Source organism: Balaenoptera physalus, assembly GCF_965194825.1.
Source record: "Balaenoptera physalus genome assembly, chromosome: 15".
Classification (NCBI taxonomy): Eukaryota; Metazoa; Chordata; class Mammalia; order Artiodactyla; family Balaenopteridae; genus Balaenoptera; species Balaenoptera physalus.
The window spans coordinates 1,873,917-1,899,436 of NC_138894.1; the positions used below are offsets into that span (position 1 = coordinate 1,873,917).

At 53.4% G+C, this 25,520-nt stretch overlaps 1 protein-coding gene across 4 annotated transcripts in view; it reads right to left on the bottom strand.

Moving 5' to 3' along the window:
• The window catches only part of SH3RF3 (SH3 domain containing ring finger 3), a 215,005-nt gene that overhangs the window by 82,026 nt on the left and 107,459 nt on the right, over positions 1 to 25,520 (bottom strand). For all 4 annotated transcript variants that reach the window (XM_082426472.1, XM_082426474.1, XM_082426473.1 and 1 more), the window contains one exon: positions 17,124 to 17,219. In XM_082426472.1, the coding sequence (XP_082282598.1) occupies positions 17,124 to 17,219 (96 nt within the window). The remainder of the gene's footprint in view (positions 1 to 17,123; positions 17,220 to 25,520) is intronic.

The window sequence follows — 25,520 nt, forward strand, 5'->3', positions numbered from 1 at the left end:
TGCTGGAAGGACACACTGGATCCTGACAGGAGCAGGAGAGGAAGTGTGTGTGCCAAGGGAAACTTCAAGGGCACGAGGTCCCTGCAGGCAGGTGAAGGCCACATGATGCCGGCTGTGGATCTGCAGGGCGCCTGGTGCAGGCGCCGTGCCACGTCCTCCTGTGAACCTGGAGCCGTGGGCCAGGCCAGGAAAGGCCCCTTGGCCCTGCAGGTCCTCGCTCACATATGGACCGGGGTTTGCGGCTGGCAGCATCTCGATGAGTTAAAACCAAACAAAAGCAGCACCGCTGGATTTGCGCAGCGAGAGGGAGGGATGCCCTGTGTCCACAGGCCAAGCCGATCACAGGCGCTGGGTGTGCAGCCGTCTTCAGACGGCTCAGGCACAGGCTGTCAGCATTTCCACTACAAACTCCTGTCCTTCGCGGGGGGGGGGGTTTGTAAAACTCACTCCAGGCCCCAAACCGTGTGATCTAAGTCCAGGATTAGCCCTGAAACGCTGCCTCCAATCAGGCTCAGCTGTCTCGCTCTGCTTTAAGGCTTTATTCATTTGCTCCGTCAGCAGTGCGCTCCGCCCACCCGGGGGCTGAGGACAGCACAGGTCGTCACGCTGGCAGGCGGCTGTTATTGCCCAGAGCTTCACAAACTCGGCAGCTGGCGAGGAGCGGTCTTCCCCTGCCCGAAGCGTCTGTGAGGAGCCACTGCAGGAGAACCCCTTCGCTGACAGGGGCAGGCAGGCGGCTGATGGGCATTTCGATCGGTGCTTCTTGGGTGTAAAACACTCTGCTTTTCACCGACTAAACCGTCTGTGGGGTGGTGAGAATGGAGCCCCAGCTCCCCCCCCCTCCCCCCTCCCAAAGGCTGTATCTGGGGCACAGCTGGAGCCCCGGGCACCAAGCCTCTCAACAGCTGGCCGGGCTGGTTGAGCGCAGGTGGCCTGCTGATGACCACCGGCCAAGCACGTCGGACCGAGAGCCGCTGTCCCCCCCACAGGCTCGTGTGACCCTTACGCCAAGTGAGCAAGTCCCGGGCGGCAGTACCACCGCTCACGCCTCTCTTCTCCACCTCGCCGGACACACCACGGCTCCCCTCGCGTACGGCATGGGGGTGCTTGTCCAGCCCTGCAGCATCTTCAGGGTCCAGTGAGGTATACCTGTGCCTTTGGCAGTTGGAGGGGTTGGGTTCATTTTGGAGATTCAGATGTCTTTAAAACTCAGACCTTTTTTTGGCACGAAAATTAGGTCACGCGAATTCTCACACTGGGAGGCCAGCTACTGTTACTGAGGTTCGGGCGGGGAGGTTCTGTTCCCTTCCTTTTGTTACAAGCATGTGCCGGTGACCTCGCGGGCCTGCTAGCAGCCCCAGCCTGTGTTTAGCGGTACGCCGAACGCGAGAGACGTCTGTAACACCAGGTGCAAGGCTGTCCCCACCCACTGCAGGGTGTGTCCTACACCTGCTGTGGGACAGGCCCCCACGTGGGAGGAGGTTCCCATCCTTCGAGTTAACATTTCACACAGTGGGCAGCGAGGCCAGGGGCCCTGAGGGTGTGGCGGAATCACAGGACGACCGACCCTGGCTGCCTCCCCGCCAAGCCCCCGCCGCCCCCCGCGTTCCCACTCGAGCCTGCTCTGTCCCCAGGTGCCTGAGGTGACGAACGAGCCTGCAGTTCTGCTGCCGAAGTGAACAGGCGAACTGAGGCCGCTCTCCAGTACCTGAGGTTAAACGAGAAACGTCCATCCACTAAGGCCAATGCGGGCCAACACCGGAGCCGCACACAACTGCCTCGTATTGCAGGAAAAGGCTGATTAGAGGCAAGGATTTGGGGAGAGATGATGTCTAAAAATGGAAGCGGGGAGGGGCAAATGGCATTCACTTCAGCCCCCATCACCCCGGGCTGGACAAAGCCCACCTCTGCCAGCCGCCAGGTGCTCCCCATGAGGGGTGGACCGCCGTCCGCCAGCCTGCGGCCTAGCTGTCCTGCCAACGCGGCCCTGCTCCGAGGCGCCCCCTCCTCCTGGGCTCACCCCGCCTGCGGGAACGCGGCCACCCTCTTCGCCCTGAGCCCCTCCGCAGGGTGCATCTGAAAGCCAAGGGCCCCAGATTGGAGGTTCCAAGGTTCCTGAAGGACCTGTGGTAATTCCCCCTGAAGATGAACTTAAAGGAGACAAAGGCTGTTTTCCAGCAAAAGAGGGGGGCACAGGGCACCACTTCCTGTGCACATTCTAAGGAACCGAGCGGGGCGAGGTCCCCAGGGACGTGTGGCTGGGGGCTGCCTGGGCGCTTGCAGGGCACTTCTGACCAAGGTGACCAGTCCCACAGGGCCCTTTTGCCTTCAGGAGGCCACGGAAGTCCTTACTGAGGAAGGAGGGGCCTGCTGACACCCGGGGAGGAGACAGGAGGCGGGAGCCCTGGGTGTCCAAGGAGGAACAGCAGGCAGAGGGGCCGAAGAGACACATGGTTGGGAATGGGGGCCGGGGGTCAGTGAGGCCGGGGCCCGGCTCTCCTCTGTGTGGGTGGAAGGCATGGAGGACTCCAGCGGGAGGACCCCCTGACTTCTGTCAATTTTCCAACAATGTCGTTGGAAAATTCTCACAATTTAATGAAGAAAGCAACAGAAATAGTGATGCAGCACCATCCCAAATTTGTTCACAATGTATGTAAATTTACACATAGAAAAGAATAAAGGGAACAACAGCACGCTCACAACGTTTCTGTTCATTCTTCTCCTACACGTGTATTTTATTCACATTTACTGGTAGGATTATGGGTGACTCTGATTTTCCTCTTCACACTTTTCTGAATTTCCCTGTTTTGAACAATAGCCAGGTGTATCCGGAAGTCATTAAAAACAAAACGAGCAGATTAGGCTGGGACGGCGTCCGATGTATGGGTGAGACTTCCTGGGCCGCGGCAGTACCATGTTTTTTCCACTTCGTACAAAGCCTGAGGTGCCGTAAGAGACCTTGCTGCTCCCCAGTTTAGATGCAGTGGCTTTGGGAGCCGAGGTTCCACAGCAGATCCGGCACAGGTTTCCTCCCCATGGGTGGCTTGGTTAGGAGCCCGGCTGGGGGGTCTCTACGGGGAGCACAGGCCTCAGAGGGCTCAGCCCCGGCACCACACTCCCACGGGGGCCACAGGGGTGTGGAGAGCTCAGAGGCGGACAAGAACCTACCAGCCAAGGCGGGAGGAAGGCTGAGAGAGGCGGCCCGGGCAGGCCGGCCGCCCCGTCCCCCCCTCCCCCCCCCCCCCCGGGAATGCTCGCCTGTGAATGCTCTGGGGTGGGGGAGGACGCCACTGTGGGTCCGTCTTCTTAAGCAGGTGGAACTCAGGCCTGGGGGCTCCCCTCCCTGCTCCCAGCTGGCGCAGGGTGGCAGTTCTAGACCAGGGGGCCAAGCCCTTGGGTGGGAGGCCCAGGTCTATGCTTGAGGGCGAGGCGCTAGCGAGCTCCACTGCCTCTGGATCTGACCCATGTTCCTCCACTGAGATTTGTTGGTAATAAAGTTAGCACTTAAATTTCCATCTCTTAGACTTTTCATCTTTCTCTCAGCTGGATCTGAGAACAGGGTAGGAAGACTTCTCTGGGGACTTCCCTGGCGGTCCAGTGGTTAGGACTCTGCGCTTCCACTGCAGGGCCCGGGTTTGATCCCTGGTTGGGGAACTAAGATCCCACAAGAAGAAGAAGACCTCTGTAACTAAAAGCTCAAGGACAACTCAATAAACTCTCCCCAAAACTTACATATTTAAGAACATATTAACATAGGAACAGTGTTGCAAATTTAGCAATAAGAAGTCCTAACAAGAGCAGGTTTCAAACACACGTTCGTCCCCCTTTAAATACAAAGGTTTACAGAAGTGTGAATTAACCCCCGCGGATCATTTCTCTGTAGCCGGTCCTGAGCCAAGCCTCAGCCATCAGTTCCCGCGTGGGGAGCTGGGCATCACGGCCCAGCCTTCCGATCTGAATCTGCAGCCCCGCCCGGTGACTGCAGGTGACCGGTGCAGCCCCCTGAGAGCCCAGGCTGGCTGCTCTGGCCTGGCCCACACGCACGCCGCCACCTTGGCCTTGGCCTCCAGCAGGACTTGAAGCCCGATTATTCCCGTGGAGGCCCCGCCCTGCACAGTTCACAGATCCTCATTCTCCAAATGACAGTGTTCCTTCACTCGGAATGAAACGAGAAACTGTTCCAAATGGCTTTTTAAAGGATCAAAGATTTTCTTCCTTATCCATACAACAGCCTCAAAGACAACACCCTCGCAGTAGAATACAATTTTGCGAGGAGACTCAAGGGCTCCTACTGCCCGCAACGTGGGGCTGGACACGCCGTCACGGGAAACGAGGTCCCCACGCGGCCCTCACGGCACCAGCACCGCTCCACGCCCGGCACCCAGGCCCAAGGAGGGGGAGGCCATCACCCCGCGGCACAGACCGGGAGCCGAGGCCGGGAGGAGCGCGGGCTGGGCCCCCAGCCGCCTCTGTGCCCAGGCGCGGCCTGTGGGCTGCAGGGAGGAGCCCGGATTTACTCTGAGAGCCACGGGCCCCCCGGGGGCTGTACGCAGGAGTGAGGCCCGAGTCACCTTCATGGAGACGGTCTGGTCCACGTGTGACAACGGACCCTGGGGAGGTGAGACCGCTGGAGGGTAGGCTGGGAGATGGTGACAGATGACAGGGCTGCTCTCAGGGGCCCAAGACCCAGCATAGCTGAAAACTTTTCGCCTAGAAGGTTCTCTCTACATTCGTTTTACGCTATCAACCCCCAGGTAAAGGCAGGGCTAGAAATGAAGGACACGGCTTGGGGGTGGTCAGTGGACAGAGGCCCAAAGGCCGTGCCCTGAGCAGGGCGGGGATGTGGACTCACCCACTTGCGGTGCGTGCAGCGAACTCGAAGGTCAGGCCGGCCTCCCGTGGCCCCCGCCCCCACCCCTCCCTCGGCCCGCTGCTCCTCCCCCCTCCCCTCCTGCCCCCAGGGGGCTTCTCTGAGGGGCCCTCTGAGCAGGAGAGCCCGTTACAGTCCCTGCCCCAGCCTCCCGGCCCCGCTCAAGCTCTGTCTGCACAGAGGATACACTGCCCTCTAGGCTTCATCTTCTCTTCATCCTTCTCTCGTCCAACGAGAACGTGGGTTTCAAGACGATTCTCCCCAGGGCCTGGCACACGGCGGGTGCTCAATAAAAGAGTGACTGAAGGGCTGAGCGAGCGGAGGGGTGGCCGGTGGCCCCCGCGGGCCTGCGAGGCACAGCTCAGACAGGCTGGAAAACTGCTCTTTCAGTCCAGGGCTCAGACGTGCCAACAGACACAGAGGCACAGGAACGGCCGCCCAGGGAGACCGCGGAGTCCTCACCGGCTTCACACCGTAACTCCTAACTGCTCTCGCTTTGAGGATTTGGAAGAAATAAAAGCAACAGAGGACAGCTCTGAGTTTCTCTGAGGAGGCTGGGCAGAAGGAGGTGAGGCCAGAGCTAGCTGCGCTTTCTCCCTTTGCAGTAACTGGCGAAGTCGAGGCGGCTGCAGAAGGTGGCGCCCTGAGTACACGCTGGTCTCCGAAGGGTCCAGGTCACCAGCGACTCACAGCCTCCTTCCAAACAGAAGTGCCAGTCAAAGGTAACGGGAGAGACACCACGATGGAGGCCCACACGGTTAATTTGGGAAGTAATTCGTGGTCAAGTCTTAGAACCACTGGGGAAGCGGCGGCTGGCACTGCAGGGCCATCTCCCCACAAATGCTCTCTGCTCTGGAGGGAAGGCACCTGGAGGCCCCATGACCCTTTCCAGCTGCGCAATCAGACTCGCTGTGCCTTCCACACTGAACACAGGCCTGAACCTCAGCCAAGGCATACTTTGCTGTCACCTTATAAACACCCAGAGCCAAATCTCTCCACGGCTAAGTGTGCTTTAACCTTCACCAAGGAGGCCCACCCAAGGGGCAGGTGGCCTCATAAGCAGGTTTCCGCCTGGGTGGGCGGCCCCCATATCGATGGCCAAGGCCCACCCTTGGGGCCAAGTGGAATCTGCAAAACAAGCCTCTTCCCCAACTTATTTCTTAGACACGGGTCCACCCAGACCAACCGCGTCAGACTCGGGGCTGGGCCCGGAGCTTTCCAGGGGACTCTGACGCTCACTGAAGTTTCTGAGTCGCTGGCCTGGATGACTCGGTAGGGAAGGTAGGGATGTGGATACCCAGGAGGGAAGCTGAGCAAAGGCACCTGTCGAAGCCACGGCCGAGGGGAGGGCAGGTGGGTGGGGAGGCCCAGGCAGCCTGCGGAGACAGGGAGGCCTGAGGAACCTGTGTCCCTGAGTAGGATGAGGATGAGTGGACGGCGGGTGAGGACAGAGAGATTCTGAGTCAAAAAGCGTCCAGTGGAGGGAGCTCAAGTTGGCTGAAAAAAATCCCATCCTGCACGTACTTGGCTTTCAGGGTTACTATTGCCCATGTGAGCGACACGTGATGGGAAGGAAAGAAAGCAGCTGGAGCCTGGGCAGACACGGTCAGACACAGCACAGCTGGCTGCCGTTCCACCGGCTGGGCGAGCCGAGGCCCCAGGAGAGGCTTGGGCTCAGCGGGCAGCCAGGCCTGGCTCCTTCCAACATCGCCGGCACTTCAGCCGCAGGTTGAGACGCTGTCATCCCTGCTTGTCTACTGAAGATGGAAGTCATCTCTGCTTTCTTCTGGGCCCACCTGCAGCTGGACCTCCAGGCTGTGGGCAGGGCTACCACAGAGAAGCTCCTGGGGAAGCTGCAGGGGCCGGTTTCACAAGGCCTTGCTAAGTCCCACCACGTGCTTCCAAGAAGACAGGCTGAAGGTGTCCCAGCTAAGACCTCAGAAATGGCTGATGGCTTAGCCCTTATACTTTGACCACTTCTGTGAAACACTGGCCCAAAACTCAACAACACTACACAAACGCACTAACTGCCTACTATGTGCAACCACTATGCCAGGACCCAGAAGGGAAAAGAATTGTTACTAGTCTGGCCTCAAAGTGGTTACTTATGTAGTTATGAAGACAGAGACGATGACGGGAAAACTGAGACATTACATGTCACTTTGTGTGTAGTACATTACAAGATGTCAACTTCACAAATTGTTCAAAAAACACTAAAGGAGGGAGTCATCAGGGAGAGCTGGTCCCTACGCACCTACCTATCTCCGTGGAGGAAAATCCCAGTGACCACACCCCAGCGCCCAGATCATGCTTTGGGGTGCAGACCCGGATCCCGGCGGGGCCACCCAAAGGGCACTGAAGTCCTGCTCCCTGGGAGCCCCACCGCTCCTCCCCTCCGTTGCCTCCCTTGCTGAGCCTGCCCTCTGGTGACTGGGCATCGCCTGTTGGGTGAAGTGCATTAAGTCTTCACGAAGGCACAGTCGGCACCCGGACACAGAAACGTGGGCAGGACTCATATTCAGGTCCAGCGGGATGTCCCTGCCCCCAGATGCCCACTGACGTAGAAGCTCGTGAGAAACAGGTCGTGCAAACGGAAAAACAAAACGGAGCTTCAGGCAAGATCACATCTCCCCCACGTTCTGCGGCAGGAACCCCTGAGTGGCGTCTCTCCTGTTTCCTTCCTGGGGTTTTGTCGGGTCACCTCTGATGTGGCAGAATCAGGGTGTCCTGAGAGTTAGGATCTGGATGAGGAAGCAGGGGTCACACCTGCTCAGAAGAAACGGAGGAGCCGTCAGCCCACGCCACCCCACGCCACCCCACTGGCCCACCCGGAGCACTGGCCGCAGGACAGTGTTTGGACTTGGTTGTAACCCGTCTCCACAGAGGATGAGGGCCTCAAAGGCTTCCACCCAGTCCTCACGTCTCTGATGAAAGCTGACTGTTTACTCTGGGCCCTGGGCTGGGGAGACTCAGCACGGGAGAGCCATGGCTGACCTACTGCTTTCCCGTTCTGTCAAAAGTACCTCTTGCATCCCAATTTTATCCTTATTTGTCCCCCCCCTAGTTTTACTGAGGTATAACTGACATATAACGTTGTATTAGTTTAAAGTGTATAACATAATGGTGTGTCACCCTTATTTCAAAATTCTAAACCATTGCAGGTTAACAAGACGGAATAACAAGGACCATTTTTACCCTCTCACCTGAAATGCTAAAACCAAATTTATGAAACAGTTTTCAGACATGGGCCATCAGGTAGCTCGGCAGTGAAGAACCTCATCAACCGCAGGACATGGAGTAGAGAATGCAGCTTCGCAAGTGGGGATGGGGTAATCAGCCCCACGTTAGAGGCGCCCTAGTCCTGCCTATCAAAGGGCAAGACCGAGGCACAAAAGCATCATACTGTTTCTGTATAACTTACATACCAGAACAAGGCTTGCAAATATTTGTAGGAATACAAAAACATCCAGCACTGGAAAAGCCAGAATTCACAACACTGGCATCCAATTAAAGATACCAGGCAGGTGCGTCTGGAGCCTGTGCTCCGCAAGGGGAGAGGCCGCGACAGTGAGAGGCCCGCACACCGTGATGAAGAGTGGCCCCCACTTGCCACAACTGGAGAAAGCCCTCGCACAGAAACGAAGACCCAACACAGCCAAAAATAAATAACAAATAAATAAATAAATAAATTTATAAAAAAAAAAAAAAAGATACCAGGCAGGCAAAGAAGCAGGAAGATGCAGCCTATACATCAACCACATAGACATTCATAGCAGCGAAAAGTCGGCCAGTGGAGCAGAGCCAGAAGCAGCCCAGGACACAGAGTCCGTAGAGAAGCACGACGCAACATCCCGAACACCCCGCATCCGAGAGGCAGGGCAGCGTGCATGTCAGGAGACACACCGGGGCACGAGGAAGACGCCCTCCACCTTCCAGAGACGAGCCCCGGACACCCAGCCCAGCCGTCCGCGTTGCAGAGGCCCCGTCCACCTGTCCGCCTGCCGTGCGCTTCCCACCTGCTGCCCCCGCCGAGGCCGCTCCCGCCTCCTTCCACACAGGTGGGGATGGAGCAGCCTGCGCCAAACCAACCCTCCACGGGGAAGAACGCGTAGGTTTCCACAGGTTCCGGGGCCAGGCCCGCCCACCCGCCGGCCGCAAGAGAGGCCACGGGACGGGAGAGGTGTGGGAACAGCTGCAGCCACGTGAATCCACCTCGAGCTTCACAGCGAAATGACCACACGTGGCTGCAAGTTTCTGGTTCTGAACCGTGTCCAGGTGAACTGGTATCGCTGCCTTGTCAGGCACGGGCCTGGGGGTCTGCGTGGCTGCCCAACGAGGGTCCCGTCTCCGTGTCTCCCTCTGGAGAGCCCGCCTGGCTGCACACCCTCCCTAACTTCTAACAGCCTGACAGTCACACAACCATCCCTGTGTCGGCACCAGGACCACTTCAGAGAAGTTGGCAGAGCTGGTTGTTTGTAGGCAGTACAGAATGATGGGAGGAAAGGAAAGGAAGAGAACGTAGCTAGAAGAGGGCCTTCACCCCGGGGAGCCCCTCTGCTCGGAGCCGTGGCCCCCGCTCGCGGGGCTGCTGAGAGCGTGGGGAACGGCCAGCCGGCCCCTCGGCCGCTCTGAGGGCCTCCCACCTCCTCAGAGGCCTTGGTCCCCTGAGAAGTGCCACACGCAGATGCCAGTGGCCGCAAACCATCACCCTCTGGGCGTGTGGCGCTGGACCACCACTCGGGACCGTGCCTGGTCCCTCACGGGGTCCTCCTGGTGTGCTTTTGGACGTGGCACCGTCCATACTTGCAGAGGGAGAAACTCGGTGCTGACGCATCACACAGCTCAACGAAGCTCAGGCAGCCTGCAGGTCCAGTCAGACCAGGAGCAGCAGCTTTCCAATCCCCGGGCCCGCATCCCCCAGCGGGAGCAGGAAGTTAGAACCCCACTCCCCTCTCCCACCGCCCATGCTGGGCACGACACGCGGGGTTTCTCGTCCAGGAGCCGCGCCCCCTCAACCAGGGACACCCCTGCAGGTCTGTCCACCCGCATCCCAACTAGAATGTAGGGTCTGTGGAGGCGCTGAGGCCGAGATGGGGCTCGGGCCTCCCGCGTCCATCTGCTTCTCCCCTGAGCTTGGGTGTGGACCTTCCACTAGAAGCCACAGACCCTCCCCAGCCTCCTCCCTGGAAACGCTCTGCCTGCCCCAGGGCCTGAGCTGAAAAACCAAGACAACGGTGAAGAAATAACCAGCAGTTACTGGTGGGGGGGCAAACCCAATGCATGAGGGGCAGCTCCAGGCTGTGGGCCTTTGAAACAATAGAGACAACTTCAGAGCTGCGTGTTCCCAGGGAAGTTGGCAGCTTCGATACCATATTTAGAGACGGAGGCTCAGAATAATATGCTCTCTTCGTAAATAAAGTGACAAGGAGACTGCAGTGCTACGGGTGCAAGAAGGGTCAAGTTCAACATGGCAATTAGCTGAGGCTTAGACGACATCCGCCCTAATTTCCGCACTGAAGACAAGGCCTCTCAAACGGGAAGCAGCTGCCGTTAGTAACCGCACCATTTTGGGCATTACATCCATTCGGCTAAATCAGGTTTCAGTTTTTGCCTCCATCATCTCCCAGCGTCTGTAAATAGCATCACTTCAGCAGTTCGCCCTCGCAAGTCACACGATTAGCCGAGGTCGAGGTCGTGGGACCCACCAACAGACAGAGGCCTGGATCTGATTCCCCAAGGTCAGAACCCTCTGGACGCGCACTGGCCCTGGGATGAGGCTGCCTCACTTTCTGGGGCTCGCCCATCCTCCCCCATCTCTGAGTCCGGAAACCGGTGCCTGTAGGTGCCGCAGGGCCCTAGGAGGCGGGAAGGAGCCTGATCCCTGACCTGCGGGGCAGTAGAAGGGGAGGGAGCAGGAGCCAGAGAACAAACCCTCCAGGTGAGTGCGCGGCTCCAGGCTTAGGACACAGGCTCTCCGCAGACGCCACTAGGATGCATCCATTCAGCTAGTGGAGGGGTGGATGTGGGCTGGCTCTGACGGCAGGAGGGAGACAGGATTCCCGCAGCACCACTTGGAGACACCCTGCCTCCACCCTCCAGCCCCTCCCACCGGTGGCCCTGGGCTCTGTCCCATCACTGCCTGCAGCCCCTCCACTGGGCTCCTCCCTGCACGCTGACCTCACCCACCACTGCACCCGCTCCGTGCCACGGAGCCATGCCGCGCACCAGGCCTCTGGCAGGTCCACACTGCGGCAGACCACGACCCTTCCTCCCTTGGTTCCTGCCCCCCGCCCCGCCCCTCCCCGGGCGAGTCCCCCGAATCACCTCCTACGCAGTCTTGAACCCTGTCGTTCTCCACAAATAACCTTCTGCCAAGAGGCTGAGATGAGGACAGCTGGGCACAGACCTTCAATACCCCGACCTCCGCACCTCCAGAATCCCCCTTGTCTCCTCTTCTCTCCAAGGGCGGGCCCTCCTCCAAGACCCTCCCCTCCCAGCCCAGCTCCTCCGAGAGCAGGTTAGGGTCGGCCCCTCCCTCCCTGGGCCTGGGCAACCGTGACAGAGCTCTCGCTGCACCCGCGGCGCGGTGCTGACCTCCACCCACACCTGTGGAGATGGCGAGCCCCACCCGGGTCCTCAGTGCCCAGGGATGCACAGGCCGCCCGCCGTGGCCTGGCCCATCAGAGCGGCCTCCACTGCGTTTCGGCCCTAGGATTCCAGGGTCAGCCGGGGTCACCACGAGGCTCATCATCCCTCCTCAGAGCTTCCCCCCCCACCCCCCCGCACCTCTGCTTCCAGACGCTCCCATCCCCAGACGCGGCTCCCTGGGGTCAGCTCTTCTCAGTACGGGGCAGGGGTCCCCGGGGAAGCTGCCAGGAAGCACTGGCCCTCGTGCTGAGGCTGGGGCAGGCTCGTCTCTCCAGGTGCCCGTTATAGTAACTGGTCACAAGGACACGGGCGGCCGAGTCAGCTGGCCTCCAGGAGCCCAGAGCACAAAACGAGGAAACACACCGACATGTCCAAGTTTAATACAGGTGACACCGGACATACAAAGAGGGGGAGAATTCCCACCCAGAAGGCCCCAGCCGGCAGGAGAGCTGATGGCTTCCCGGGCTCGGCCCTCTGGGCTGCCCTCCACCAGCCATCACCCACCTGTCCTTGCGGGCAGGGGGCGGGCTCGCCCACCCAGTGAGGCTCGAATGTGCACCTGCTCCGGGCACACCAGGATGGAGGCGTGCTCAGGCTGTGTGCACGGACCGGCACACATATCATGGTCCCCACACCTGGGGGCCCTGAGTGAGCATGGCAGGGACTGGAGGAAGCCCTTACCCCGAGGGGTCAACCCAGGTGTCTCCTCCAGAAGGCATGGGGGCTCCGGCCACAGTGAGGCTGGGAAGTGAGACAAAGTGTCCTCAGAAGGAGGGAGCCCCGGCCAAGCTCACCACACGAGGAGGGGCCTCAGGGGAGTGAGCCGTGGAGGGCAGAGCCCAGGGGAGGCACAGGGCGGGCGCCAGGAGAGTCTGATGAAGGAGGTCTGGCGACCGCATCCTCCCTCTGCTTCCAGGCAGCCCGCCTGGGTTCGCCCCTCTGAAGGCCATGCTTTTTCCTCTTCAGAGTTAGCTAGTCTGACAGCTCTCCTGCCTCAGTCTGTATCTCCAAGTCCCCAGAGCCCCGGCTCTGCACAATCCCTGCGTTCTGCAAATCCAAAAACTGGCCCCTAGCCACTTGTCGGGCTGCTGTCACTCTCGCAGTCATTTATTAAGCACCTGCCACGTGCAGGCACTTTGCCAAGCATGAGAGACATTAAGAACGCACACGGGGGCTTCCCCGGTGGCGCAGTGGTTGAGAATCTGCCTGCCAATGCAGGGGACACGGGTTCGAGCCCTGGTCTGGGAAGATCCCACATGCCACAGAGCAACTAGGCCCGTGAGCCACAATTACTGAGCCTGCGTGTCTGGAGCCTGTGCTCCGCAACAAGAGAGGCCACGATAATGAGAGGCCCGCGCACCGCGATGAAGAGTGGCCCCCGCTTGCCGCAACTAGAGAAAGCCCTCGCACAGAAACGAAGACCCAACACAGCCATAAATTTAAAAAAAAAAAAAAAAAGAACGAACACGGGGACCAGGGTCTGGGTGGGAGCCAGTGCAGAGACTGAGGAAGGACCGGAAGGGGGCTCAGCACGGCTCATTAGGTGAGCGGGAGTGCAGGGCTCCCGGCACAGGGACCCGAGCCTGGAGGGGAGCGGGGAGGCCTGGGTGGCTGGGGTCTCGGCGCAGAGACAGGGACATGGGGGCTCGAGGCACTACACCCTCGAGGCAGCGGAGCCCAGGCTGAGGGAAGGAGGCGGCACAGGGCGGATGAGAGAAACAGAGCTTCTATCACAGTGAGGACGCACGCGTGTCAGGGAGTAGGTGTTGGAGCAGGAATTATTCTAAAGAGACACCAGGACATGATCTGAGGACCCCCAACCTGCACCCATTCCTGCGGTCGTCCCGTCTACCCTTGGGAGGTAGATCCCACCCACGTGCCAAAGGCTCCGGCCCAGTGTCCCCATCCTGCGCCTGCGCCTCCAATCTGGCCGACGCCCACTCAGAGGTTTCCCAGGCAGCTGGGTGCTTCCATTCCTCATCTGCCCTCTTTCGCACGGCGTCTTGGGTGTTTGGGGGACAGGTCATCCTCCCGTTTGGCTGACGAGCAGTGAAGCTCCACGCACGGGGCCCTGGGGGCTGGCGCCTGACCCCAGGCCCTCAAGGCCCAGAGCACAGAAGGGAGGCCCTGCCACGTGTGGGGTTTGTCCTCCGAGGACAGGAGTGACCTGGCCCACTCCGCTCTGTCCTGAGCGACCCCCGACGAGCCGGCAGGTGTCCGTGGGCTATGCCTTGGTCCCACTGTAGAGATGGCTGCTGGACGGTGCCTGTCGTTGGAACCAAGGGGGATGAAGAACAGGAGGTGGGTTCCAGGACGCAGGAGGAGGAGCTGGGAAGGCAGCGAGGAAGGGTCTGGGCCAGGGGATGTGCCGACGGACGAGTGCCCCTCTCCCAGAGCCAGCGGCCCGGGCCCTGCTGTGGATGCAGCCAGCAGCTGAGGAGAGTGTGGGTGAGAGGAGGGTTTCTACAGTGCGTCAGACATATGGACGCTTCTGGAGACTGGATACCTGCTCAGAAAACAGCACGAGGCCAGGCCAGCTCAGACTGGTTTAACCGCTTGTCCCCCAGCCCACTCAGCGAGCCCCAGGAAAGAGCCTGCCTGGGATGGGAGCGGGTGCCGCGTCCCCAGAGCAAAGGTCACTCCGGAAAGGTCCTCCTCGGGCAGGTGTCACGGCTGGACTGCACGCGGGGCCCTAGCAGCCTCCCCTCACGCCCTTCAAACCACAGCTGCAGGGCTGGAGAGGGCTCCCTGTGATTCAGCCCTGTGAGGGCGTGATTTAAGACAGGGCAACACCCAGGGGGATGACCACCACCCCAAACTGCCATTCGCCGACACACGCCCCACTCCCTCCCGGCCCAGGCCCAAACCTGCAAAGACCCCAGATCCACCCTGTGGCCTCAGATGCCTGCTTGTCGCCCAGAGGAAGATGGTCTGAACTCTATCACCCATGCGGGATGCCCTCGAGGCCGCGTGAGGGTGAGCGTCAGTTCAACGCTTCGAAAGGGAGTGGGTATATAAACAGCGAATCAGCCTCGGGAAACACCTGGCCAGGGCCTCCTTCTTCGGTGCTTGCTGAGGTCCTGGGTCTGTGGCTATTGCCAGGGCCCCTAGGGCAATTGTGCGGGGCCGGGCGCTGTGCCTGGGGAGGTGCAGGACTGGAGCGAGGGCCCTGCTCTGCCTCGGCCCCTGGAGGAGAGCCCAGCCCCCAGCTCAGGGGACCTGGGGGGGCAGGAGGCTGTGTTCAGAGCAGAGCGCCTGGGAGGGCCGTGGGCACACAGGAGCCCCTACGCCCTTGCACTGAAGGACCGTCTCCAGGGTCCAGTAGTCGAGCCTCAAGGGCACTGACCCCCAGTTGGCTGAGTGTCTGAGCCACGAGAGCCTCAGGAGACCCTGCAGACTGGTTTCCAGCCCCGAGCCCACACTCTCGGCCTCTGGGATGAGCCCGAGTCCCTTCCAGAGCAGGGGTGCCAGTGTGCCGGGCTCGGCCTCCCGCAGGGGCACCATTACCTGCCTCAGGTTCCCTACAAAATTTTTTCTTAGCTTCTTAAACTGCATTTTAAAGAGAAGTGCAAAAATGTTAGCTGCACCACTTCACAGCTGCACAACCGCACCAGCACCTCCCAGATCAAGCCTCGAAGCCTCTCCACAGCCCGGGGGCCTCCCTCTCGCTTCTTGCGCTTGGTCTCCCCCAGGGTACCCCCTTCCATCAGCCGGGGGTGAGGGGGGAGTTCTGCTGCTCCTGAACTTCCTAAAAGGGAAAGTCTTCAGTGCACTCTCTTTTCCATCTGGTTTCTTTAAAAAATGTGTCCGTGAGCTGCATCCATGCTTTTAAACGTCCGTCCTTTCACCTTCTCTGCCCCTCATTGGGCAGATGTCCCAGCTCCACAACTCGTCTGAGTTAACTTCATTTTGGGGCATTGTCACAGGTCCCTGGGATCTTTCTGTGAGTGGCTCCATGACAGTCTGCCTTGGAAAAGGTTCCACTGGCCAAAGATGTTAGGGGCACAGACTCTCCACGTCTGGACAGCGCTGTGGTGGTTTCATGCGTCGAGTTCTTGGGTCTGAAGCCGCAGATGGAGAAGACCACCTCCCAGAGTTGAAGCAAATGCACAAGTGAGGCCGGAGGTGCTGTGGACTGTGGTCCTCGCCGGGGTGGGAGGGGGCAGAGAGCAGAGTGTGTGTGTGCACGTGTGTGCACATGTGTGCCCCTCGCAAGTGTACCAGAGAGGGGAGTGTGTGTGCGGACTTACTGTTGGGGAGGGTCTGAGAGTCACCCAGGGAGTTGCTTCAGAGTACATGTAAGAACCGCAGGTTCAGGACATGTAGGGGAAGGGGAGGAAAGGGCCAGAGATGAGGCTGGAAAAGCAGAGGCTAACAAGCGCAGAGAGCCTAGGCCACCCACCTCAGCCAGCAGCCTTCATCTGGCAGGTACCGGAATCCAGTGGCCCACAGGGCTCAGCAGGGGCGAAGCTGGCCATGGCCCCTGCATCGTGTGTGGCCCGCCCTGGGCTGGGGGAGCACAGGCTCTGAGCGAGGACGCTGGGGGCCGGGAGTGGAGCCCAGTTGAGAGCCGCCGGCCTGCGACCGCACCCGGCTCTGGGCCTCTGCAGAATGGGGGGCGGTCCTGCACACGTGGGGTGCGAGAGGCCGGACAAGGACTCCTCAGGAGGGTCTGGGGCCCACGCCCCGTGAGCACTGGCTGAAACGACTCCCGGGGGTGACGCAGTGCGCACAGGCGCGGCGTGGGGTCAGCCTGGGGACGTGCGCATGCGGATGTGTGCTGACAAACAGCAAACACACACACAGCCCATGGCGACCAGGGGCTGAAAGGTCAAAGGTTCTGAACGCTCCTCGCTTGGCCACCGCCCATAACTTATTCACTGGAAACCCAGAGCATCTCGGTCACAGAAAAGAGGCAGGAAGCCAACAAGCCTCAAACAAGCCCGAGCACACTCCACTCCAGGGCTGGAGCTGAGGAGCCGCCCCAAACCCCAAGTCCGGGGAGCCTCAACGTTCCCTTCAGCTGTTGGCCGTGTCCCCGGGGAAGCTGCTTCCTGTGGTGAGCTCTTCTCCCCGGGGTTCTGGGGGCAAGCCCAGCAGAACCTGGAGGGTCTCGGAGAAATGGGGCCGGGCCCAGGTTTCCCGTGAGAAGTAGGGAAGATCTGCACAGGAGCCCTGCCTCATTGCCCACGTGGCAAGATGATGCGCTGGGACGGACCACCCCCAAGAGGCGGAGGCAGTTCTCACAGCCTCAGGGTTGAATAAAACCCACATGTCATCCCCATCTGAACTCAGATTACTGTGGGGTAACCTTTTTCCCCTGAGGAGAGGTCACCTCTGGTCTGGTGAAGCAAACAACAAAGGGCAAGAGAGGGCGTGGGTCTGGGAGCCTGGCCTCACCTCCACGTGCAGGACGTGTGAGTCTGGGAGCCTGACCTCACCTCCACATGCAGGAGGTGTGAGTCTGGGAGCCTGGCCTCACCTCCACGTGCAGGAGGTGTGAGTCTGGGAGCCTGGCCTCACCTCCACGTGCAGGAGGGGTGAGCCTGGGAGCCTGGCCTCACCTCCACGTGCAGGAGGGGTGAGCGTGGGAGCGCAGCCTTACCTCCACGTACAGCAGGGGGAAGATCCCGATCTTGTCTCCCAGCATTCCCTCCGCCCAGTTGTCATCCACTCTTCTGATTACAGTCAGGACTTCATCCTGGAATTGCCCCGTGCAGGCAAGCACAGGGACACGCACAAAAACAGAACCAAGAGATCGGTTAGTGTCATTGAAGCTAAGGAAAGACTCTAAGCGATGACTCATTCTGAGATCGGTCGTGAAAACCGTCACTCCCCACATCTTCACCCAGGATCTCTCTTCCTCTCCCATATTGATTTTAGCGGCAAAGAGCCTCCAGGGGAAGTGTGTGGCAATTCACAATCTAGTGAGCACTTTAAAATTCATGTTCCTAATATTTGCTTATAAATAAAATGGTTTTCAACAAATATAAATTCAACTAAGTATAAAACTTTCTATGTTCCTGCCTCCACCAAAGCACAAAAGATGACCCAATCCAACTCCATTTATTTAGAGTCGTGGAAGCTCTGAATAACCCTGTTAAATCCGTGTCGTGCCAGGCAAGTAGCAAGGACAGAGGCAGAAGGTGGGCAGACGCAGGAGGAAGGAGGGGCGTGAAGCAGGGACACAGGCGGGCGGTGAGGGAGGACTCGTCTGGTGCCCCCGGAGGTGCCACGAGCCGCGGGGACAGAAGACAAGGGCGGGGGAGAGGACGAGGAGCGAGGGGACGACCGGGCAGCAGCAAGCGTCGGGGGGCCATGCTGGTGCCGCACGGGGTGCAGTGGAACCATCCACGGGCTGTCTGCCCAACCGCCCTCCACATCAAAACTGCCTGCCTTTATCCCCCAGGACCTGCATGGACCCCAGAGGCCTGCCTGGCGCTGCAGTGCGCTCAGGAGCTGACAGCCAGAGCAGCCTTGTGGGTCCGGCTGGGTCTGAAAGCACGGCCTGCCTTACCAAGGGGCCTTCAACCCCTTCGTGTGAAGCAGTGATGTGGGGTGTGGGCCCCTGGGGTCAGAGGGACGTTCCAGGCCAATGGACTTCCTGACATCACCGGAGAAGCTGCTTCCCCACGAAAGGAGGGGCCGCACAGTTTGGGGAGTTTATCTGGGGCGAGGGGGGACGAGGTGATGGGCGCTGGACGTGCCTCCCAGAGGACATGGGGCGGGAAAGGCAAGGCCGGGAGTCTGTACTGGCAGGTCCCCATGCTCCCTTCCAAACCTCCCCCTCCTAGGGGTTTAGGGGACAGTGCAGGGGCAACCGCACCCCTCCTTCTCCAGGTCCTCACCCCAATTTCCCAGCTTAAACAAGTACCAAATAATAAGGGCTGTGTGACTTCAAAATATTTCTTTTCCCAATTGATACAGTCTAGAAAACGCAACAGACACTGAGGGAATCTAGGCTTTCCCACGTTTCGGGGTGGCTGGTTCTCCACGGCTGGGTGACACTGACAAGGGTTTCCTTGTAGTCAGTGCTCGGCCATCAAGGCGGCAGGCTTTCCTGATAAGCATTAGGGCCAAAGTGGCCGACTGGCTTGAGAAGGGATGAGCAGAGAGGGCACCTTGCTTATCTCACATAAAGTTCATGACCAGGAGAGCCCTGTACCCATAATAAACTCCACTCAGACTCAGCCAAAGGGCGGCCCCCAAGACCTCGCCAACGGTGCAAAGGAAAAGGTAACTGAAGGCTTCCTACAAGCCAGAGCTTTTGCAAGAGCAAAATAAAACAAAAAGACATTTAATTTTGTAAAATTAAAAATTAAAAAGAAAAAATACCAGATTAATTTTGGTAAAAAATAAAATACCATAATATCTACACGGTTATTTGAGACTGGTCTAGAAATTAGAGCCATAGAAATAAAAGGAAAAAAACAGGAAGTATAAATATTGGGAAGAAAAATCATATGATTTTCTACCTAGAAAAATAGAGCAGTAGTTTAAAATTAGAATAAGTAAGAATTTGAGAAAGGCTGATAATTTTAAAATAAATACATGAAAATCATTGGGTTTCCCATCTACCAGCAATAACCAGTTAGAAAATGTGATTAAAATTGGCTAATCATTAAAAAAACAAAGTTAATTCTCTAATTCACTGTATATGCCAAAATTAATTCCCGAAGTATTAAAGATTTAAATGTTAGAAAAAAACCTTGAATAACCAAGAAGAAAATGTGAATAGATGTTTAATCTTGAGGTGGGGAATGGTCTTAAGAAGTAAATAACAGGGGCTTCCCTGGTGGCACAGTGGTTGAGAATCTGCCTGCCAATGCAGGGGACACGGGTTCGAGCCCTGGTCTGGGAAGATTCCACATGCCACGGAGCAACTAGGTCCGTGAGCCACTACTACTGAGCCTGCGCGTCTGAAGCCTGTGCTCCGCAACAAGAGAGGCTGCGATAGTGAGAGGCCCGCGCACTGCGATGAAGAGTGGCCCCCACTCGCTGCAGCTAAAGAAAGCCCTAGCACAGAAACAAAAGACCCAACACAGCCAAAAATAAATAAATAAGTAAATAAAAACAAGCTCCTGCTTTAGGAAAAAAAAAAAGTAAATAACAAAGATTTGGTTATAGAAAAATGAAATTCTCTATGCTAAGAACAGCAAGAACAAAACAAAAAGGGAAATACTCTAGAAAAATACTTGCAGGACAAACTGGAGACAAAGACCTAATATCCTTGCTACATAAGGACGTAAGAGACACAGCAGGAAAGAGAGACACATACTTTAAAAGAAAAACAGGCATTTTATGTCCAAATATCAAAAAGGAAAAAAAAAAATTACTAGACATCCTAAAAGGCAAAGAACAGTTTGAAGAGACAGAGCAAGCATCAGAACCAGACTCAGATATGGCAGGAATGGTGGAATTATCAAACAGGGAATTTAAAACAACTATGCTAAGGGCTCTAATACATTAAGTAGACAGCATGAAAGAACAGGTAGGCAATGCAAACTGAGAGATGGTAAGTCCAAGAAAGAACCAAAAAGAAATGTTGGAGATCAAAACACTGTAACAGAAATAAAGAATGCCTTTTATAAGCTTATTAGTAGATTTAACAGCTGAAGAAAGAATCTCTGAGTTTAAGGATGTCTCAACAGAAACTTCCAAAACCGCAAAGCAAAGAGAACAAAGACTGAAAAAGAAAATAAACAAAAACCCAAAACAGAACAGAATATCCCAAAACGGCAGGATAACTACAAGAGGTGTAATATACACGTAACAGGAATATAGGAAGGAGAAGAAAAAAAGGAACAAAAGAAATATTTGACACAATAATGACTGAGAATTCTCTACCCTGAAAAATAACCCTTCAATAGTGAGAAAGAAATAAAGACTTTCTGAGACAAACAAAAATTGAGGGAATTTGTTGCCAGTAGACTTGCCTTGCAAGAAATGTTAAAAGAAGTTCTTTAGAGAGAAGAAAAGGTACATAGGTCAAAACCGTGATTCTACATAAAGAAAGAACATTGGAGAAGGAATAAGTAAAGGAAAAATTAAAAAAACAGTTTGTTCAAAATAATAATAGCAACAATGTATCTAATTACATATGCTTATGTACATACCATATATATGTATATCATATATAGTGTTTGTGTATATATATATATATACACTTATGTATGTTTATATATAAGTTAAATGAATAACAGCAATGACAAAAAGGACAGGAGGAAGGAATTAGGATTATTTTGTGATTATAAGGTACCTGCACTACCTGTGAAACAGTACAGTGTTATCTGAATGTGGACCTGGATTAGTTGTAAATGCATATTGCAATCTCTAGGCCAACCACAAAAAAAGTTTTTTCAAGGTACAACTGATATGCTAAGACAGGAGAGAAAATGAAATCATTTAAATTGCCTAGTTAAAACTGCAAAAGGCAAAAAAAGGATGGAAAACAAAAACAGGAACAAAAGTCAAAGATAACAAATGGGGTAAATATTAATTCAACAGTATCAATAATCACTTTGAATAGCAATAGTCTAAATGTACAAATTGAAAGACAGAGATTGTCAGGGTAGATCAAAAAAACAATACCCTACTATATGTTATGTACCAGAAGCCCATTTTAAATATTAAGATATATATAAATTAAAAGTAAAGAGATAAGGAAAGATATACCATGCTAACACTAATCAAAAGAAAGCAGGAGTAGCTATACTAATTTCAGGAAAAGCAAACTTCAAAGCAAGGAAAGTTATGAGGGATAAAAAGGGGCATTACATAATGATAAAGGTGTCAATTCTCCAGGAAGATAACAATCCTTAACATGCATGCACCTAACAACAGAGTGTCAAAACACGTGAAGCAAAAACTGATAGCGCTACAAGGAGAAACAGATGAATCCACTGTTACAGATTGGAGACTTCAATGCCCCACTATCAGAAATGAACGACCCAGCAGGCAGAAAATCAGTAAGGACCAAGCTGAACTCAACACCACCATCAATCAACTGGATATAATTGACATCTATAGACTACTTCATCCAGCAATGGCAAAATACACATTTTCTTTGAGGTCACATGAAACATTCACCAAGATAGATGACATTTGGGGCCATAAAACACACCTTAACAATGCTAAAAGAACAGAAACCACACAATGTCTGCTCTCAGACCACAGTGGAATTAAACTAGAAATCAATATCAGAAAGATAATTGGAAAATTCCAAAATACCTGGAATTAACACAATTCTAATAACATTTGGTTCAAAGAAGAAACATCAAGAGAAATCTTAAAATATTTTAAAACAAATGAAAATAAAAACACAATTCGTCAAAATTTATGGGCTGCAGTGAAAGTAGTGCTTAAAGGTAAATTTATAACACTGAATGCATATATCAGGAAAGAAGAAAGCTCTAAAATCAATAAACCAAGCTTCCACCATAGGAAACTAAAAGAGAAGAGCAAGTTAAATCCAAAGTAAACGAAAGAAAAGAAGAAATAAAAATTAGAGCAGAAATCAATGAAGTTGAAAACATGAAATCAATAGAAAAAAATCAACAAAGAGCTGCTATTTCAAAAGATCAATAAACTCAATTAGCTTCTAACCAGGATAACCAAGAAAAAAAACAGAGGCAACACAAATTACTAATATTAGTAATGAAAGAGGGGACATTACCACAGATCTCATGGGCATTAAAAGGATAATAAAGAAATATTATGAACAATTCTATACCCACAAATTTAATAAACGAAGTGGACCAATTTCTTTAAAGACGCAATCTGCCAAAACTCACACAAGAAGAAATAGACAATCTGAGTAGGCCTATATCTGTTAAAGAAATTGAATCAATAATTAATAAACTTCCAAAACAGAAAGCACCAGACCCAGATGGGTTCTGAATTCTACCAACATTTAAGGAAGAAATTACGCCAAATTCTCTAACAATTTATTTCAGAAGACAGAAGCAGGAGGGCTACTTTCTATCTCATTCTATGAGGCCAGAATTATACAAACTAGACAAAGACACAGTAGGCAAAGAAAACTAAAACGTCTCTCATGAACATAGTTGCAAAAATCCTCAATAAAATATTAGCAAGTTGAATGCAACAAAGTATAAAAAGAACTATATAGCATGACCAACTAGGATTTATCCCAGATATGCAAGGCTGGTTTAACATTCAAAAATCAATTACTGTAATCCATCACCATCAACAGGCTAAAGAAGAAAAATCACATCCTCACATTAATAGATGCAGAAAAAGCATCTGACAAAATCAAACAATTCATGATTAAAAAAAAAAAAAAACCTCTCAGTAAGCTAGAAATAGAGTGAAGCTTCCTCCACTTGAAAAGAACGTTCACAAAACCCTTCAGCTAACATCATACTTAACGGTGAGAAATGTGACGCTTTTCCTAAGATCAAGAACAAGGCAAGGATGTCCCCTCTAAGCACAGCCTTTCGATATCATAGTCAAAGTCTTAGCTGATGCAATTAAAACAACAAAGGGAAACAAAAGCTATACAGATTGGGAAGAAAGAAACAAAACTGTCTTTGTTTGCAGATTACATGATTGTCTATGTAGAAAATCTGAAAGAATCAACAAAAAACTACAACCAATGAGCAATTATAGCAAGGTTTCAGAATATAAGATTAATATATGAAAGTTAAATATTTTTCTATATACTAGCAATGAACAAGGGGAATTTGACATTAAAAAATGTAATACTGTTTACATTAGCATGTAAAAAAATGAAACACTTAGGTATACATCTAACAAAATAAGTACAAGAGCTACATGAGGAATATTACAAAACTCTGGTGAAGAAAATCAAAGACGAACCAAGTAGAGAGATGTCTCACGTACATGGGTAGAAAGACCCGGTACTGTCACGATGTTCTTCTCAACTTCTAGATTCAATGCAATCCTGATAAAAATCTCAGCAAGCTTTTCTGTGGATGTTGACAAACTGATTCTAAACTTTATATGGAGACGCAAAAGACCCAGAATAGCCAACTCAACACTGACAGAAAAGAACAAAGACTGACACTATCCGACTTCAAGACTTACTATAAAGCTACAGTACTGAAGACAGTGTAGGATTGGCGATAGGATATAAAAACAGATCAATGGAACATAATAGAGAGCCCAGAAATAGACCCACATAAATGTAGTCAACTGATCTTTGATGAAGGAGCAAAGGCACTACAATGGAGCAAAGACAGTCTCTTCAACAAATGGTGCCAGAACAACTGGACATCCACATGTAAAAAAAAATGAATCTAGACACACACCTAACACCCTTCACAAAAATTAAGTCAACATGAATCATAGATCTAAATGTAAAATGCAAAACTATACAACTCTTAGAAGATAGCACAGGAGAAAATCTAGATGACCTTGGGTTTGGTGATGACTTTTGGATACAGCATCAAAGACTGGTCCATGAAATAAAGAACTGATAAGCTGGACTTCATTAAAATTAAAAATTTCTGCTCTGTGAAAGACGCTGTCAAGAGAATAAAAGGACAAGCCACAGACTCGTGAAAATATTTGCAAAAGACATATCTGATAAAGGACTATTATTCAAAATATACAAAGAACTCATAAAACTCAACAATAAGAAAACAAACAATTCGATTTAAAAATGGGCCAAATACCTTAACATACACCTCACTAAAGAAGACACACAGATGGCAAATAAGCACATGAAAAGATGCTCCACATGGTATGTCATCAGGGAGATGCAAATTAACACAACAATGAGGTAACACTACATTCTATTAGAAAGGTCAAAATCCAGAACAATGACAGCACCAAATGCTGGTGAGGGTGTGAAGCAACAGGAACCCTCGTCACTGCTGGTGGGGATGCAGAATAGCGCAGCCACTTTGGAAGACAGTCGGTGGTTTCTTACAAACCTAAACATACTCTTACCATACAATCCAGCAATCACACTCCTTGGCATTTACCCGATGGAGTTAAAAACTTACATCCACACAAAAAACCTGCACATGGATGTTCATAGCAACTAAACTTGGAAGCAACAAGATGTCCTTTAGTAGGTTAACAGATAGATAAACTGTGGTCTATCCAGACAATGGAATATTATTCGGTGCTAAAAAGAAATGAGCTATCAAGCCATGAAAAGCCAGGGAGGAACCTTAAATGCATATGATTAAGTGAAAGAAGCCAGTCTGAAAAGGCTATATAGATTGTGCGATTCCAACTATATGACATTCTGGAAAAGGCAAAACTATGGAGACAGTAAAAGGAACAGTGGTTGCCAGGAGTTGGGGGGAAGGAGGGCAGAACAGGTGGAGCACAAAGGTTTTTAGGGCGGTGAAACTGCTCTGTATACTACACACGTGCATACGTGTCATTACACATTTGCCCAAACCCACAGGATATGTAACCCCAAGGGTGAACAGTAATGTAAACTATGTGCTTTGGGGAATGCCAAGTGTCAGTGTGGGTTCAGCAGTTGTAACAGTGTCCCACCTGGGGGGGTGTGGATAACAGGGCGGCTGCGCCTGTGTGGGGGCGCGGGCATCGGGAAATCTTGTACCTTCTGCATGAACACAACACTGCTCTACAAACGGAGTCTATTTTAAAAAAATAGCTAAAAGTACCCCAGACTGATGAACGTGAACAGACTATAGCACTCACAAAATAATAGGTGCAGTTCACACACGTACCGTCGAGAGGGAACAAAGTTGGACACGTGAATAGGTTCTGCACGATCCGTTTATTGGAAGTTCAAGAACAGACACGCTCATCTACAGTGTTAGAAGACACGGAGGGAAGCTGGGTGCCGGGGTGCTGGCACCCCACCATTTCCCCACTGGGTAGTGATTATAGGACATATTCTTTCCAACCACCAAGCTGCATAATTTTGATTAATACACTTGTCGGTACATTACACTGTACTTAGATAAAAAGCTTGTTTTAAGGTCACAGTCTTTCCGGTGTGGACAAGCCATGGCATGCCCTGAATCCTGCC